This window comes from Symphalangus syndactylus, chromosome 13 (assembly GCF_028878055.3).
Source record: "Symphalangus syndactylus isolate Jambi chromosome 13, NHGRI_mSymSyn1-v2.1_pri, whole genome shotgun sequence".
Taxonomy (NCBI): Eukaryota; Metazoa; Chordata; class Mammalia; order Primates; family Hylobatidae; genus Symphalangus; species Symphalangus syndactylus.
In genome coordinates, this window is record NC_072435.2 from 44,154,192 (window position 1) to 44,170,390 (window position 16,199).

The following is a 16,199-nucleotide window of genomic DNA, read 5'->3' on the forward strand; positions in this document are numbered from 1 at the left end:
GACTCTGAGGAAGTGGCATTTGGGCGTGGGCGAGATGGGTGGGAGAACGGATCTGGTAGCGGAACAGCCCAGTGCGGAGGCGAAGAGGGCTACTCTAGGCGGATTTTGTTTTGGGGGACAGCCAAGAAGTGACAATGACAGGGAGACTGAGGCGGTGCCGGGTTCTGGGCGTGGCAGGGGGGTGCGAATGAGACCATAGGGCTGAGATCTGCGGCCGCCTCGGTGCCTCCCCAGCCACCTCCGCCCCTGCCTGCCTCTGATTCAACAGCGCCGACCCTACAAAAACAGGGCCCTCCCATCTCCGAGGATGGCAAAGTCAACAGCGCGGGTACGCGGGCGGCCAGTCCCCGGCGGCCCGCGTGCGTCACGGGGGCGGATGCAGAGGACCAGGAAGTTCGCCGACTACGCGCCCGCCCTGGGACACCGGCGCCGGCCCAAGTTCGCCGGGGGGGGCCCGGAGGAAGCTCAGGGGACGCGACGGGGGAACGCGGAAACCCCGGGGATCTGCAGGCGCGCCCCGGCCGTGCGCCTCCTCGCCGCGTGTCCAGGCCGTGTCCCCAGCCGCGCGCCATGCGCCGTGGGGGCGTGCGCAGCTTTGCGCTGGAGCTGGCGCGGGGCCCGGGCGGCGCCTACCGCGGCGGGGAGCAGCTGTGCGGCCGGGTGCTGCTGGAGGCGGCGGCGCCGCTGCGGGTGCGAGCGCTCGAGGTGAAGGCGCGCGGCGGGGCGGCCACCCACTGGTTGGAGGGTCGCAGCGTGGGCGTCAACGCCGTATCCAGCGACTACGCGGCCGCGGAGACCTACCTGCGGCGTCGGCAGCTGCTGCTCCGAGGTGAGACACTAGTCGCGCCGCCCCCGTAGCAGCCAGGACCCCCTCGGCCGGGACCCTCTTCAGGGCCAAAAGCCTCTCAACTTAGAACCTCTGCGGTCGGGTGATCCTTTTCAAGGACCCTTCCCGGGGTCCTGACCCTCCCACAGGTCAGGAGTTCAAGACTAGCCTGGGCGACTTGGTGAAACCCCATGTGTCCAAAAACTACAAAAATTAGCCAGGCTTAGTGGCGCGCGCCTGGAGTCCCAGCTACAGGCTGAAGTGGGAAGGAAGATCGCTTGAGCCTGGGAGGTAGAGGTTGTAATGGGCTGAGATCGCACCACTGCACTACAGCCTGGACACCCACCGCGCCCTGGTCAGGACCCCCACTAACCGGGAACGTCTACCCAGGGTCTGGGTGTTCGCTTCTCTGGAGCCAGACGCCCTCGACTTAGAGGCTGTGCGGTGGGGAGACCCCTTTCAAAGCAGGGGGACCCTCCTATTAGAGTCCAGGAAACCCCTGGGAAATAGAATGGGAGATCTCCCTGGTGGACCCCAGTGTCTCCGTTGATCCCAGGCCTGGAGTCCCTGATTCTCAGAGAAGGCCCCCAACTCGTGTTACCCAGGGCCCCACCTCAGTTTACCCCACAGGGTCTCCAGCGCTGAGTTTTTCCCTGGGGTAGGGTTGGGGGTCTGGTAGCATTTCCCGGTGAGGAGATGGAAATGCATCCCAGAGGGGAAGAGATGAAGTGGGGTCACATTCTCCTGGGAGTCTGGGTCTTGGGCAGGTCCCTACTCTTCCCCGAACCTCAGTCCTTCTCGCACCCCAAGCACCCGGAGGCCACACAGCTGGTCACCAGCGAGCCAGTGGTCACAGAAGGAGGCGGTCCATAGCCTCACACCCTACTGTGTGGCTGCGGGAGGGCATCATCCTCTCTAGGCCGCCCTGACTATTCCTCCGGGCCAAGCCAGAACTCACTATACCCGTCTGTAAAATGGGCCGGGAGGGAGGCAGCTCAGATTCCCGACAGCCCCACTTTTTTCCCAGCGCTGCGGGCAATAGAAGCTTTGGGCACACAGGAGCCACAGGTGCGGGGGACCCTTCCCTCCCCAGCAGTGGAAACAAGAGCAAGTGTGGTGAGGGGGGGCAGGAAGGGGCGCTGGAGGCACTTCCCTTCCCCGGCGACTCAGAACTATTGGGACCGCTTTCACCCGAAGGCCGGCCGTCCCAGACACTCAACGGCGACTTCCTTAAAACACTGGAGAGGCAGCCGGGTGCAGTGGCTCACGCCTGTAATCCCAGCACTTTGGGAGGCTGAGGCGGGCAGATTACCTGAGGTCAGGAGTTCGCGACCAGCCTGGCCAACATGGTGAAACTTTGTCTCCACTAAAAATAAAAAAATTAGCCGGGCGTTCTGGTGGGCGCCTGAAATCCCAGCTACTGGGGAGGCTGAGGCAGAAGAATTGCTTGAACCCGGCAGCGGAGGTTGCAGTGAGCTGAGATGGCACCACTGCACTCCAGCCTGGGCAACAGAGCAAAACTCCGTCTCAAAAACAAAAACAAAAACAAACAAACAAAAAACACTGGCGAGGCGAGCCTGGTGAGTCCACCTGTGGTCCCAGCTACCACAGAGGCTGAAGCGGAAGGATTGCTTGAGCTAAGTTAGAGGCCAGCCTGGGCAACATAGCAAGACCTCCCACCCCCCACCCTGTTTTTGTGTTTGTTTGTTTTTGTTTTTGAGACAGGGTCTTACTCTGTTGCTCAGGCTGGAGTGCAGTGGCACGATCTTGGCTCACTGCAACCTCTGCCTCCCGTGTTCAAGCGATTCTGCAACCTCAGCCTCCTGAGTAGCTGGGACTACAGGTGGCCACCACCACACCCAGCTAACTTTTTTTTTTTTTTTTTTTTTTTTTTCTGAGACAGAGTCTCGCTCTGTCACCCAGGCTGGAGTGCAGTGGCACCGGCGCAATCTCGGCTCACTGCAACCTCTGCCTCCCGGGTTCCAGTGATTCTCCTGCCTCAGCCTCCGGAGTAGCTGGGATTATAGGCACCCGCCAACACGCTGGCTAATTTTTTTTTTTTTTTATTTGTTTGAGATGGAGTCTCCCTCTGTTGCCCAGGCTGGAGTGCAGTGGCGCCATCTGGGCTCACTGCAAGCTCTGCCTCCCGGGTTCACGCCATTCTCCTGCCTCAGCCTCCTGAGTAGCTGGGACTACAGGCACCCGCCACCACGCCCAGCTAATTTTTTGTATTTTTAGTAGAGCCACCATGCCCGGCCAATATTTGTATTTTTAGTAGAGACGGGTTTCTCCACGTTGGCCAGGCTGGTCATGAATTCCTGACCTCAGGTGATCCACCCGCCTCGGCCTTCCAAAATGCTTGGCTTACAGGCATGAGCCACCATGCCCGGCCCCCATCTCTTAAAATACATAAAAATTGGCTGGGCGCAGTGGCTTATGCCTGTAATCCCAGTACTTTGGGAGGCCGAGGCAGGAGGATCACTTGAGGTCAGGCGTTCAAGACCAGCCTGGCCAACATGGTGAAGCCCCGTCTCTACTAAAAATACAAAAATTAGCCGGGCTAACTTTTTTTTTTTTTTAGGTGGAATTTCACTCTTGTTGCCCGGGCTGGAGTGCAATGGCGTGATCTCTCCTCACTGCAACCTCCACCTCCCAGGTTCAAGTGATTCTCCTGCCTCAGCCTCCCAAATAGCTGGGATTACAGGCATGCACACCCGGCTAATTTTGTATTTTTAGTAGAGATGGGGTGTCTCCATGTTGGTCAGGCTGGTCTCGAACTCCTGACCTCAGGTGATCCGCCTGCCTCGGCCTCTCAAAGTGCTGGGATTACAGGCGTGAGCCACTGCGCCCGGCCAAGCTGGGCTGATTTTTAAATTCTCCCAGCTACCCAGGGGGCTAAGGCAGGAGAATCGCTGGAACCCGGAAGGTGGAGGTTGCAGTGAGCCGAGATGGCGCCACTGCAGTACAGCCTGGGTGTCAGAGCAGAGTGAAACCCTGTCTCAAAAAATAAATAAATTAATTAATTAATTAAAATTTTGGCTGGGTGCAGTGGCTCACACCTGTAATCCCAGCACTTTGGGAGGCTGAGGCGGGCAGATCGCTTGAGCTCAAGAGTTCAAGACCAGCCTGGGCAACATGGTGAAACCCCATCTCTACAAAAAATACAAAAATTAGTCGGGCGTGGTGGTACACACCTGTAATCCCGGCTACTTGGGAGGCTGAGGTGGAAGGGAGGCAGAGGTTGCAGTGAACCTAGATGGCGCCACTGCACTCCAGCCTGGGCGACAGAGTGAGATCCTGTCTCAAAAAAAAAAAAAAAAAAGAAAAGAAAATTAAAAAATTGTAAAACATTTGGCGGCCGGGCGCGGTGGCTCACGCTTGTAATCCCAGCACTTTGGGAGGCCAAGGCGGGCGGATCACGAGGTCAGGAGATCGAGACCACGGTGAAACCCCGTCTCTACTAAAAATACAAAAAAATTAGACGGGCGTGGTGGCGGGCACCTGTAGTCCCAGCTACTCGGAGAGGCTGAGGCAGGAGAATGGCGTGAACCTGGGAGGCGGAGCTTGCAGTGAGCCGAGATTGTGCCACTGCACTCCAGCCTGGGCGACAGAGCGAGACTCCGTCTCAAAAAAAAAAAAAAAAAAATTGTTAAACATTTAAGGAAAAAAAAGTGACACTGGAGGAGTGAGGCCAGTGGAGCTGCTGTGTGACCTCGGGCAGAACGCCGCCCCTCTCTGGGCCTCTGGGGTCCATCTGTGAAATGAATTGAGGGAGGCGCTGGCTCAGTATTCCCTTCAGGGTTACCTCATCCCGCTTATCCTCCCGGACTTAACGGCCTACTGTCTCCCCTCTAGTATCCACTGAAACCTGGCCTAAGGTCCCAGGCCTTCCTTTCAATTCCAAAGACCCATCCTCCCAGGCAGCCTTCCAGGCTGATCACTGTGCCTCCAACTCCTTCGTTCCTGTTCTGATCCCCATCACGGACTGCGGGTGTCCGTGTTTGTTTATGACCGCCCCCTCCACACCCACACACCTCACTGAGGTGGTGGAAGTCTCGTGGTCTCCTGAGCCAGGCTCAGTCAGAGGCGGACAGTCAGGGCAGGGGATGGGTTCAGCGGCAGCGCACTCCGCTGCCACGAGAGGGCGACAGCGTCCCGCAGACGACGCAGAGGCAACTACCGCTGGAGAAACTCCATGCGACTTTTCTTTGGGGAAACTGAAGCCCAGAGAGAGGTCACGCCGTCCCGAGGCCACACCGCAGCTGTGGACCTGGGGGTGCCCGAGCGTCCCCTGCATTCAGCTCTGTGGCGGGACGGGGGCTGAGGATGACTGGAGCAGGCACAAGGGCTGCGGGGAAGGTAGGGTTTGCCAGAGGCTGAAAATTGGGAAGGGAACATCAGGTATGTCAAGAGCTGGTTGATGACCGGGGAGCGAGGCTCTTGGAGGAGTCCAGCTGGGGCTGCACGATGATCCATGCACAACCTTCTGAGGTCAGGACTGATTATTACTTTCTCCCGGCTCTACAGAGGTGGAAACTGAGGCTCCAAGAGGTTGTCATTTGCCCAGAGCCACCAGCTAAGCGGGACTTGAATCAGGGAAGGGGTGCAGCAGGCACCAGTGTGGAGGGCGGTCCCACCCACCTCCTCCACTTCTCCCTTTGCATAGCGGGGGAAACAGGCCTGGAACAGTCATAGGCTCTCTGGCCCTCAACTGGGGCGAAAGTCCCCCGCCCCAAATCGGGCTGGACGTGCCTCGAGTCACGTCTACGAGGGGCGGCTGGTGAGCGAATTAAGCCGAGAGGCTGAAGGCTCTGCTAGGTGACCTCAGGCCTAGGCTCTGCCTCTGGACCTCTTTTTCCCCTCTTTGCCCCCGAGGTCCGCGAGAGGCCAGCTCTGGCCGCCTAAGGGCTTCAGTTTCTCCCCCGGGTCCGCAAGGGAAGGGGGCAGCCGACGGTGAGCAGGGGCGTTTGTTATTTTGCTCCACGCCTGGGCAGAGCCACGCCCCTTGTCGCGCTATTGGTGGAGTCCCTTCCGGGGGCGGGGGAGAGACGGTGACCCCACCCCCCCGCCCTGCCGTATAAAAGCGGCGCCGACGCACGGCGCGGGGATTTTCTGCTCTGGTTTGTGAGCGCGCTTGCGCGTTGACGGCGATTTTGCGTTCTGAGGCTCTAGCGTCGGCTTCTTGAGCTGCTGGTTCGCGGGTTCGAGACCAGGTTCCGCGTGTCGTGGGTTCGCACCCTGGGCGCGATGCTATTCGACAAGGTGAAAGTGTTCTCAGTGCAGTTGGACGGCGCGACCGCGGGCGTCGAGCCCGTGTTTAGCGGCGGCCAGGCCGTGGCGGGCCGGGTGCTGCTGGAGCTGGCAAGCGCTGCGCGCGTGGGTGCCCTGAGGCTGCGCGCGCGGGGCCGCGCCCACGTGCACTGGACCGAGTCGCGCAGCGCGGGCTCGAGCACGGCTTACACGCAGAGCTACAGTGAACGCGTGGAGGTCGTGAGCCACCGTGCCACGCTCCTGGCGCCAGGTACGGATGGGGGACCCCTGCTGGGTGCACCGGTTGTGTGCCTCCCACCACCTGGACGGCGGTACCTCCGTCAGCCCTGGGACCCCAGCGCAACCGCTCAGTCGCCTCATTTTGCTCCCACCCGCAGATACCGGGACGACCACGACGCTGCCTCCTGGGCGCCATGAGTTCCTGTTCAGCTTCCAGCTGCCCCCGTAAGCCCTCTGGGGTGCAGGGTTGCCCTAAGCCTGCAGCCCCTTCCAGATTTGTACCTCCAATACTGGGTATCTGGGCACCTCTGAGCCCCAAGACTCTCCCCGTGGGAGGCCCTCTGAGTGTCTGTGTCTCCTTCTCCCTGCCTGCTTATCTCTGTATCTTGCCCCCTGAAGTCTCATCCCTCCACCCTAGAACCCTGGTGACATCCTTCGAGGGCAAACACGGTAGTGTCCGCTACTGTATCAAGGCCACCCTGCACCGGCCCTGGGTCCCAGCACGCCGGGCAAGGAAGGTGTTCACTGTCATCGAGCCTGTGGACATCAACACGCCAGCCCTGCTGGTGAGTGGCCACCCTTGGGGAGGTGGGATAGGAGTATTGTAGGAAGGGGCTTGGCTGCTAGGTGACACCAACCATTAAGATGGAAGTCATAGGTGGGCCCTGGCAGGGAGGGAGGCAGGTGTGGGAATGCGTGTGGAATCCACTGGGATCTGCACCCATTTGCCGTGTGACTCTGGGCAAGTGTCTTGAAGCCCTCTCTGAGCCTCAGATGCCTCTTCTGTGAAATAGACCACAGCTAGGGCTTACCAAGTGCGAATTACACACCAAACACTTGGCTTATACATTTCAGTTCTGGCTTTATAAGATGAGTTGTGTCCCTGGCTCTATTTAACGGATAGTTCCTGGATTGTTAAAAAGAAACTAAGCCCTGCCCAAAGTCCTCCCTCAGCTGGGGGTGGTTTGGAAGCTCCACAGCGGCTGTGGTTTGCACAAAGTGACTCATCCATGTCACTTTCCTCTACACCGACAGGCACCTCAAGCGGGGGCTCGGGAAAAGGTTGCCCGATCCTGGTACTGTAACCGTGGCCTTGTCTCCCTTTCGGCCAAGATCGACCGCAAGGGCTACACCCCGGGTAGGCAGACCGGACTGGGTCGAGACGGGGGCTGGTGTTGGGGCTGCAGGAGGGGAAACTGAGGCCCCACTGCTCCTTGCTGCAGGAGAGGTCATCCCTGTCTTTGCCGAGATCGACAATGGCTCCACACGTCCTGTGCTGCCTCGGGCAGCCGTGGTGCAGACACAGACGTTCATGGCCCGAGGCGCCCGAAAGCAGAAACGGGCGGTGGTGGCCAGCCTCGCGGGTGAGCCAGTGGGCCCCGGGCAGCGGGCGCTGTGGCAGGGCCGGGCACTGCGGATCCCCCCAGTGGGTCCTTCCATCCTGCACTGCCGTGTTCTACACGTGGACTACGCACTCAAGGTAGGGCATTCTGCTGGCCCTGGGGGACATTGGCTACATTCACCCTGTATTCCCTCAGACTGGGGGAAGCTGAGGCCTTAGTCTCCCCAGGCATAGGAGGGAGGTGGGGGTGGGGGAGGCTGCCTGGGCACCCTCCCTTATGGTTCCTTCCTCCAGGTCTGTGTGGATATCCCGGGAACGTCCAAGCTGCTGCTGGAGCTGCCACTGGTGATCGGCACCATTCCCTTGCACCCTTTTGGCAGCCGTTCCTCCAGTGTGGGCAGCCACGCCAGCTTCCTGCTGGACTGGAGGCTGGGGGCCTTGCCGGAGCGGCCTGAGGGTAAGCTCCCACCCTGCTTGCATGCAGAGGGTGGGTGGATACATGGAGAGGTGGATGCCGGGTCAACTCTCTCACCACGAGTCTCCTGGAATCCCAACCAAAGGACATACAGCCTGGCAGCCCCAGAGCTGGCATAAGCCAGCTCCTGGCCCCTGGTCCCTTGGAGCAGGGCTGTCTCCTGCCAACCTCACCCACCCTGTCTCTCGCTTCCAGCTCCTCCTGAGTACTCGGAGGTGGTAGCCGACACCGAGGAAGCAGCCTTGGGGCAGAGCCCCTTCCCACTTCCGCAGGACCCCGACATGAGCCTTGAAGGCCCGTTCTTTGCCTACATCCAAGAGTTCCGCTACCGCCCGCCACCCCTGTACTCTGAGGTGAGCTCAGGGGTCTGAGAACCATCCATGCCTCTCTGGACCGTGGGGGCCTTGGTGGGGTGGCAGACATAGTAGATGGCTTTTTTGTTTTTTGTTTTTTTAGACAGGGTCTTGCTCTGTTACCCAGGCTGGAGTGCAGTGGCATAATCATAGCTCACTGCAGCCTCGACCTCCCGGGCTCAAGCAATCCTTTCACCTCAGCCTCTTGACTAGCTGGGACTACAGGCGCATGCCACCACGTCCTGCTAATTTTTGTGCTTTGTTTTGTTTTGCTTTGCTTTTTGGGATGGAGTTTCAGTCTTGTCACCCAGGCTGGAGTGCAATGGTGCGATCTCAGCTCATTTCAACCTCCGCATCCCTGGTACAAGCGATTCTCCTGCCTTAGCCTTCCGAGTAGCTGGGATTACAGGTGTTAGCCACCACGTGCGGCTAATTTTTGTATTTTTAGTAGAGACGGGGTTTCACCATGTTGGTCAGGCTGGTCTCGAACTCCTGACCTCAGGTGATCGCCTGCCTCAGCATCCCAAAGTGCTGGGATTATATGCGTGAGCTACCACGCCCGGCCAATTTTTGTATTTTTTGTAGAAATGGGGTCTCACTATGTTGTCCAGGCTGGTCTTGAACTCCTGGGCTCAAATGATCCTCCCACCTTGGCCTCGCCAAAGTGCTGGGATTACAGGCGTGAGCCACTGCGCCTGACTGGCAGTGGATTTTAATTGTCGATGGAATTTCTCTACATACAGTCGGCCCTCTACGTTAGCTGGTTTGGAATCTGCAGATTCAACCAAACATGGGTCAGAGACATTTGAAAAATAAATACATACATGGATAATACAGATTAAAAATATGATAGGCTGGGTGCGGTGGCTCATGCCTATAATCCCAGCACTTTGAGAGGCCAAGATGGGAGGACTGCTTGAGGCCAGGAGTATAAGACCAACCTGGGTAACATAGCAAGACCCCCATCTCTACTGCAAATAATACAAAATTACCCAGGCATGGTGGAGCCCATCTATGGTCAGGAGGCTGAGGCAGGAGGATCGCTTGAGCCCAGGAGTTTGAGGCTGCAGTGAGCAATGATTGTGCTACTACACACTCCAGTCTGGGAGACAAAACAAGACCTCATCTCAATACTACTACTAATAGTAATAATGCAGTATAACAGTGATTAAATAGCATTTATATTGTGTGTGTGTGTGTGTGTGTGTGTGTGTGTATATATATATATATATTTTTTTTTTTTTTTTTTTTTTTGAGATGGAGTCTTGCTGTGTCACCCAGGCTGGAGTGCAATGGCACAATCTCGGCTCACTGCAATCTGCACCTCCCGGGTTCAAGCGATTCTCCCTGTCTCAGCCTCCCGAGTAGCTGGGATTACAGGCATCCACCACCATGCCCAGCTAATTTTTGTATTTTTTAGTAGAGACGGGGTTTTGCCATGTTGGCCAGGCTGGTCTCGAACTCCTGACCTCAGGTGATCTGCCTGCCTTGGCCTCCCAGAATGCTGGGATTACAGGCGTGAGCCACCACACCCGGCCATAAAGTATTATAGGTAATCTAGAAGAGATTTAAAGTACACGGGAGGGCTGGACGCAGTGGCTCATGCCTGTAATCCCAGCACTTTGGGAGGCTGAGGTGGGCAGATCACTTGAGGTCAGGAGTTTGAGACCAGCCTGGCCAACATGGTGAAACCAGGTCTCTACCAAAAATACAAAAATTAGCCAGGCGTGGTGGCGTCCACCTGTGATCCCAGCTACTCAGGAGGCTGAGGCAGGAGAATCCCTTGAACCCAGGAGGTAGAGGTTGCAGTGAGCCAAGATCGTGCCACTGCATTCCAGCCTGGGTGAGAAAGCAAGACTCTGTCTCGAAAAATAAAATGAAATAAAAATAAAGTACACAGGAGGATGGGCTTAGACTATTTGCAAATATTATGCCATTTTATATCAGGGACCTGAGCATCTGTGGATTTTGGTATCCACAGGGTTCCTGGAACCAATCCCCTGTGGATACCAAGGGACAGTATACACTCAGCTCCAAAACCCTCCTTGCACCCCAGTCTGCCATAGACACCACCTCCCGATGGCCTCTTCCCTGGTCAAGGGTGGGAGTTGGGAGATGGCTGGATGGGGAGCGGTATTTCTGAATTTCTGTTTCCAGTGTCCCCTGAGGCTTAATGGGAACATTTCTCTTAGGAGGATCCAAACCCACCCTCGGGGGACATGAGGCCGCGCTGCATGACTTGCTGAACGGCACAGGGACCCCTCGAGGAATGAGGTTGCACACCAGCTTTCAGCCACCGTGACTGTGGGGGAGCGGCTGGACCAAGGGCTGACCTCCCCGACTGCATCGAAGTTGGGGAACCAAGTCTCAGAGTGAGGCGGGGCCTTTCGGATATCACATGGGACAGAGGAAGAGCCCGGCTGGAATCTGGCTTATCTGGACCACTGTCCTTGTGAGGCATTGAATGCCCAGTGCAGTATCCGAGAGACTGTTTAATAACCTGTCTTGCCAGCCTGTTGGCGGTGCTGGAATCCCCCAGGAGCCTTCAGTCTGGGAGAAACAGAGCCAGACATAGACAGTTCCAGCATCACAGAACCAGAAGAAGAGACCTGCAGCTGTGAGTCCAGACAGGAAGCAGAGAAGGCGTCCTTGCAGAAAGGGCATTTTAGCTGAAGCTTTGGAGTACGAATAGGAGCTCAGCAGGCAGATGAATGAGGAAGAAAGGTCAGAGAAGGTCAGAGCTGAGTGACGTTTGGAATCCACCCCGTTTATTGTTGAATTGGGGGTTCAGAGGGCAGGTGCCTCAGAGTTGAGGCCACACAGTGAGGTCCGGTGGGTGAAAGGACCCAGGGATGAGGCGTTCAGGAAAGCAGGTTGTCAGAGCCATGTGGAGTCTGTGGGTGGCAGGGGCAGCCGCTCCAGCCTTTGAAGACTGAAAGCCAGAGATTCCTGGCGCAGGCTTGGACTTCCTGGGAGCTCCTCCAAGTACCCAGGGGCATCAGAGCTGCCTGGGTGTTACATGGCCCAGGGAACCCAGGTTCAGGGTAGGACAGGCAAGACCAGATACCTAATGTGCAAAGTGAAAACACTAGGCTCCCTGTTAAATGATGAAGAATTCAAGACGGTGACAGCATTATGTCACCCCTGGGTACAGAAGTCAGCCTAAGGTGACACACGGGGACTACTGTGCTTCCGGAGGCTCCCCGTGTCCGGGAGGAGAAGAGCATTAGAGGGGGCAGCTGGACAAGCTCCCAACTGCAGAGTCCCAGCCCTGGCTGGGGCAGGGCCCCGGCCTGGGACTCAGCATTTCTGATATGCCTTAAGAATTCATTCTGTTTTGTACAATTATTTTTTCAAAGTAAACGTGTGGAGAAAGAATCCAGGCTTCTTGGTTTATTTCCCCGCCATCTGGCTGCTGAGGGAACTGGGACTGCCACCCTTAGTCACTATCTTGGAGACTAAATTCCTGGCCAAGGAAGGCAAAGGGGCCCATGATTCAGAAGGGGAAACTGAGGCCCAGGACTGGGAGGGGGTTGGCCCAAGGATACATGAGGAGGCTGAGCTGGGGTGGGAGCCAAGCCCTGGGCCCCATACCTGCACTCTCTGTGGGAGTCTCAGAGGCTGGCGGGGGCTGAACAGTGGAGGACAAGCAGAGAACTCTATCCTCAAAGAGTGGGGAGCAGGGGGCTGGGGCTGGGAGGAGCCGCCTGAGTACGGGAACATCCTGTCACCTGAGTCTACGTTTGGTTTTCGTGGGGTTTTTTCTGTTCGTTTTTGTTTTTTAGCAGGAGTCTTGCTGTGTCGCTCAGGCATAGTGTAGAGTGTAGTGGTGCGATCTCAGCTCACTACAACCTCCGCCTCTTGGGTTCAAGTGATTCTCCTGCCTCAGCCTCCCAAGTAGCTGGGATTACAGGTGCCTGCCACCACACCGGCTAATTTTTGAATTTTTAGTAGAGATAGGGTTTATTTATTTTTTTCTTTTTATTTTTTTTTAAGACAGAGTTTCGCTCTGTCACCCAGGCTGGAGTGCAATGGCTTGGTCTCGGCTCACTGCAACCTCTGCCTCCCAGGTTCAAACGATTCTCCTGTTTCAGCCTCGAAAGTAGCTGGAATTACAGGCATGTGCCACCATGCCTGGCTAATTTTTCTATTTTTTAATAGAGACAGGGTTTTACCATGTTGGCCAGGCTGGTCTCAAACTCCTGACCTCAGGTGATCTGCCTGCCTCAGCCTCCCAAAGTGCTGGGATTACAGGTGTGAGCCACCATGCCTAGCCCTGGACTTGTTTTTATTGAGGTGAAATTCACATATTATAAAATTCACCATTTGAAAGTGTTCAATTTCGTACACTTCACAATGTAGCATTTAGTACATTCATAATGTTTCTTTTGTTTGGTTTTGAGATGGTCTCACTCTGTTGCCCAGGCTGGAGTGCAATGGCCCGATCACAGCAGCCTCAAGAGATCCTGGGCTCAAGAGATCCACTTGCCTCAGCCCCGCAAGTAGTTGGGACCACAAGTGTGTACCACCACACCCAGCTAATTATTTTTTTGTAGAGACATGATCTCCCTTTGCTTCTCAGGTGGGTCTTGAACTCCTGGGCTCAAGCGGTCCTCCCGCCTCAGCCTCCCAAAGTGCTGGGATTACAGGCGTGAACCACCACAACCGACCTGGCTATTTACAATGTTATGCAACCATCACCACCATCTATTTCCAGAACATTTCTATCCCTGCCAAAGGAAACCCAGTCCCCACTAGTGAGCAATCCCCATTCCCCGCCCCCACCTCCGGCAACCACTTTCTGTCTCTGGATTTGCCTATTTTGAACATTTCACATCAATGGAATCATGCGGCCTTTTGTGTCTGGCTTTTATCACTCAGCATGTTTTCCGGGTCCATCCACATTGTACCATGTATCAGAACTTCCTTCCTTTTTCTGGTTGAATAATATTCCATTGTGTGCATAGACCACACTGTGTTTCGCCATTCACCCGCGGATGGACATCTGGGTTGTTTCCGTGGCTTGGCTATAGTGAATCTTGCTGCTAAGAACACGCATGTTCAAGGATTACTTTGAAAACCCATGGAGCTGTCAGGTGGCCCTAGTGGAGTGGGGCTGTTACTCTTCTGGAGTTACAGGTGGGGATAGTGAGCTCAAGAGAAAGAGACTAGCCTGGCCGACATGGTGAAATCCTGTCTCTTCTAAAAAGAATACAAAAATTAGCCAGGCGTGGTGCAGGCACCTGTAATCTCGGCTACTCCGGAGGCTGAGGCAGAAGAATCACTTGGACCCGGGAGGCAGAGACTGCAGTGAGCTGAGATCATGCCACTGTACTCCAGCCTGGGTGACAGAGTAGTGAGACTCTTTCTCAAAAAAAAAAAAAAAAAAAAAAGGAAAGAAGAAAGAAAGAAGCAGCCGGGCGCGGTGGCTCACGCCTGTAATCCCAGCACTTTGGGAGGCCAAGGCGGGCGGATCACGAGGTCAGGAGATCGAGACCATCCTGGCTAACACGGTGAAACCCCGTCTCTACTAAAAATACAAAAAAAAAAAAAATTAGCTGGGCGAGGTGGCGGGCGCCTGTAGTCCCAGCTACGCGGGAGGCTGAGGCAGGAGAATGGCGTGAACCCCGGGGGGCGGAGCCTTCAGTGAGCCGAGATCGCGCCACTGCACTCCAGCCTGGGTGAAAGAGCGAGACTCCTTCTCAAAAAAAAAAAAAAAAAAGGAAGGAAGGGAGGGAGGGAGGAGAAGAGAAAAGAGAAGAGAAGAAGAAAAGAAAAAAGAGAAAAGAAAAGGGGGAGGGAGGGAGAGAGAGAGAAACGGAAGAGGAGGGAAGGAAGGAAGGAAGGCAGGAAGGCAGGCAGGCAGGCAGGCAGGCAGGAAGGAAGGAAGGAAGGAAGGAAAGGAGGGAGGGAGGGAGGGAAGGAGGGAGATGCCCCACTCAGGGTCTCACAGTCAGGACTGAGACAGCCAGCACTCAAAACTGCCCCTTGGGCCAGGCACAGTGGCTCACACCTGTAAATCCCAGCACTTTGGGAGGCTGAAGCAGGAGGATCGCTTGAGCCTAGGAGTTTGAGACCAGCCTGGGCAACATAGCAAGATCCAGACTCTACAAAAAAATATAAAAAATTAACCAGGTGTGGTAGTGTGGACCTGTAGTTCTAGCTACTCGGGGGATGAGGTTAGGAGGATCACCTGAGTCTGGGAAGTTGCAGCTGCAGCGAGCTATGATCGCACCACTACACTCTAGCCTGGGTGACAGAGTGAGATCCTGTCTCAAAAAAATATATAAACACTGCCTCTTAGACTCCAGAGTCCATGCCGCCCTCAGGCCACATGATACTGTGCCCCTCAAGCTCCCGCTGAAGCTCCGCCTGTCTCACTTAAGCCCTCATGCCCGTCCAAGGTTGGGCAAGGCCCTATTGAAACCCTAGTCTGGGCCGGGCGTGGTGGCTCACGCCTGTAATCCCAGCACTTTGGGAGGCCGAGATGGGCGGGTCACGAGGTCAGGAGACCGAGACCATCCTGACTGACACAGTGAAACCCCATCTCTCCTAAAAATAGAAAAAAATGAGCCAGTCGTGGTGGCGCGTGCCTGTAGTCCCAGCTACTCGGGAGGCTGAGGCAGAATGGTGTGAACTCAGGAGGCAGAGATTGCAGTGAGCCGAGATCGTGCCACTGCACTCCAGCCTGGGCAACAGAGCAAGACTCCATCTAAAAAAAAACAAAAACAAACAAACAAACAAAAAGAAACCCTAATCTGATAGCCCAGGCTGTCCACCTGCCCAAGGCAGCAGAAATTAACTGGCAGGCTGGAGGCTGGAGTGGCCATTGTCACGGCCAGGAGCCAGGGATGAGGACTGGGGGACCCAGGGGCTGGACACGAGGAGATCTGGGTTAGGGCTTGGCTCTCTGTGTGACTACAGGCAGGTCACCTTGTGTCTGAGCCTGTTTTGCCATCTGAGATTCTGGGAGACAGCCCATCCCCACACCTTACCACAGTCCTCAATCACGTCCTTCCTCTGGCCTGAAGGTGAGCCCTCCTTTCCTGCTACCCCTGGTCCTAAGGTCCACCAAGACCTCCTTTGACCTGGCATCAAGCTTGGAGCATGCCATACATGGGAGGTCCCTGGGGCCAGGCAGAGGGGAAGCATTCCCACAGCACAGTCACTAGAAGCCGAACTGACAGTCTCAGTAGGAAATGAGTTATTTGTCATGCGGGGTGTGCAAGACATATCAGTTTCCAGATCCATGTTCCCAAACAGAGGAGAGTCTAAGGTATTATTCCAGCAAGGGATGTGGGTACAGTGCGACGGAAAGATTCCACCCAGAGGGGGTGGGAGGACAAGACGCCCCGTGTCCTCAGGACTCCTGAGTCTGCAACTATGGGGAACTTGATCCCGACAGAAGGAGAACTTTCCGGTTCAGATGATCGACAACCAGGACAAAGCTGGCCCAGGTAGTCCCAATTCAGGAAACTTCCTGAACACGGGGAGGGGCCCAGGGAGCCCAAAGGCAGGTGGTCAATTTCTGTCAAACATGAAATGACGCCAAGCGCGGTGGCTCACGCCTGTGATCCCAGCACTTTGAGAGGCTGAGGTGGGAGGATCACGTGAGGCCAGGAGTTTGAGACCAGCCTGGGCAACAGAGCGAGACCCCATCTCTAAAAAAAAAAAATGTAAACATTAGCCAGGCCTGGTGGCATGTGCCTATGG

General features: G+C 56.0%; 1 protein-coding gene across 3 annotated transcripts; it reads left to right on the forward strand.

Moving 5' to 3' along the window:
* The first annotated feature begins 306 nt into the window (after positions 1-306).
* On the forward strand, positions 307-11,864 carry ARRDC2 (arrestin domain containing 2). Of its 3 annotated transcripts, none has more exons than XM_055236706.2 (8): positions 307-829; positions 6,475-6,541; positions 6,735-6,882; positions 7,352-7,454; positions 7,540-7,796; positions 7,953-8,115; positions 8,329-8,486; positions 10,679-11,864. In XM_055236706.2, exons 1-8 carry the CDS (start codon positions 571-573, stop codon positions 10,730-10,732), a joined length of 1,209 nt encoding a protein of 402 aa, XP_055092681.1. In that variant the 5' UTR covers positions 307-570; the 3' UTR covers positions 10,733-11,864. The 3 variants fall into 3 exon arrangements, with proteins under 3 accessions (XP_055092681.1, XP_055092680.1, XP_055092679.1); XM_055236705.2 differs by lacking the exon at positions 307-829 and adding an exon at positions 4,490-6,347 and having other exon boundaries at positions 10,682-11,864; XM_055236704.2 differs by lacking the exon at positions 307-829 and adding an exon at positions 4,495-6,347.
* Positions 11,865-16,199: the final 4,335 nt, after the last annotated feature.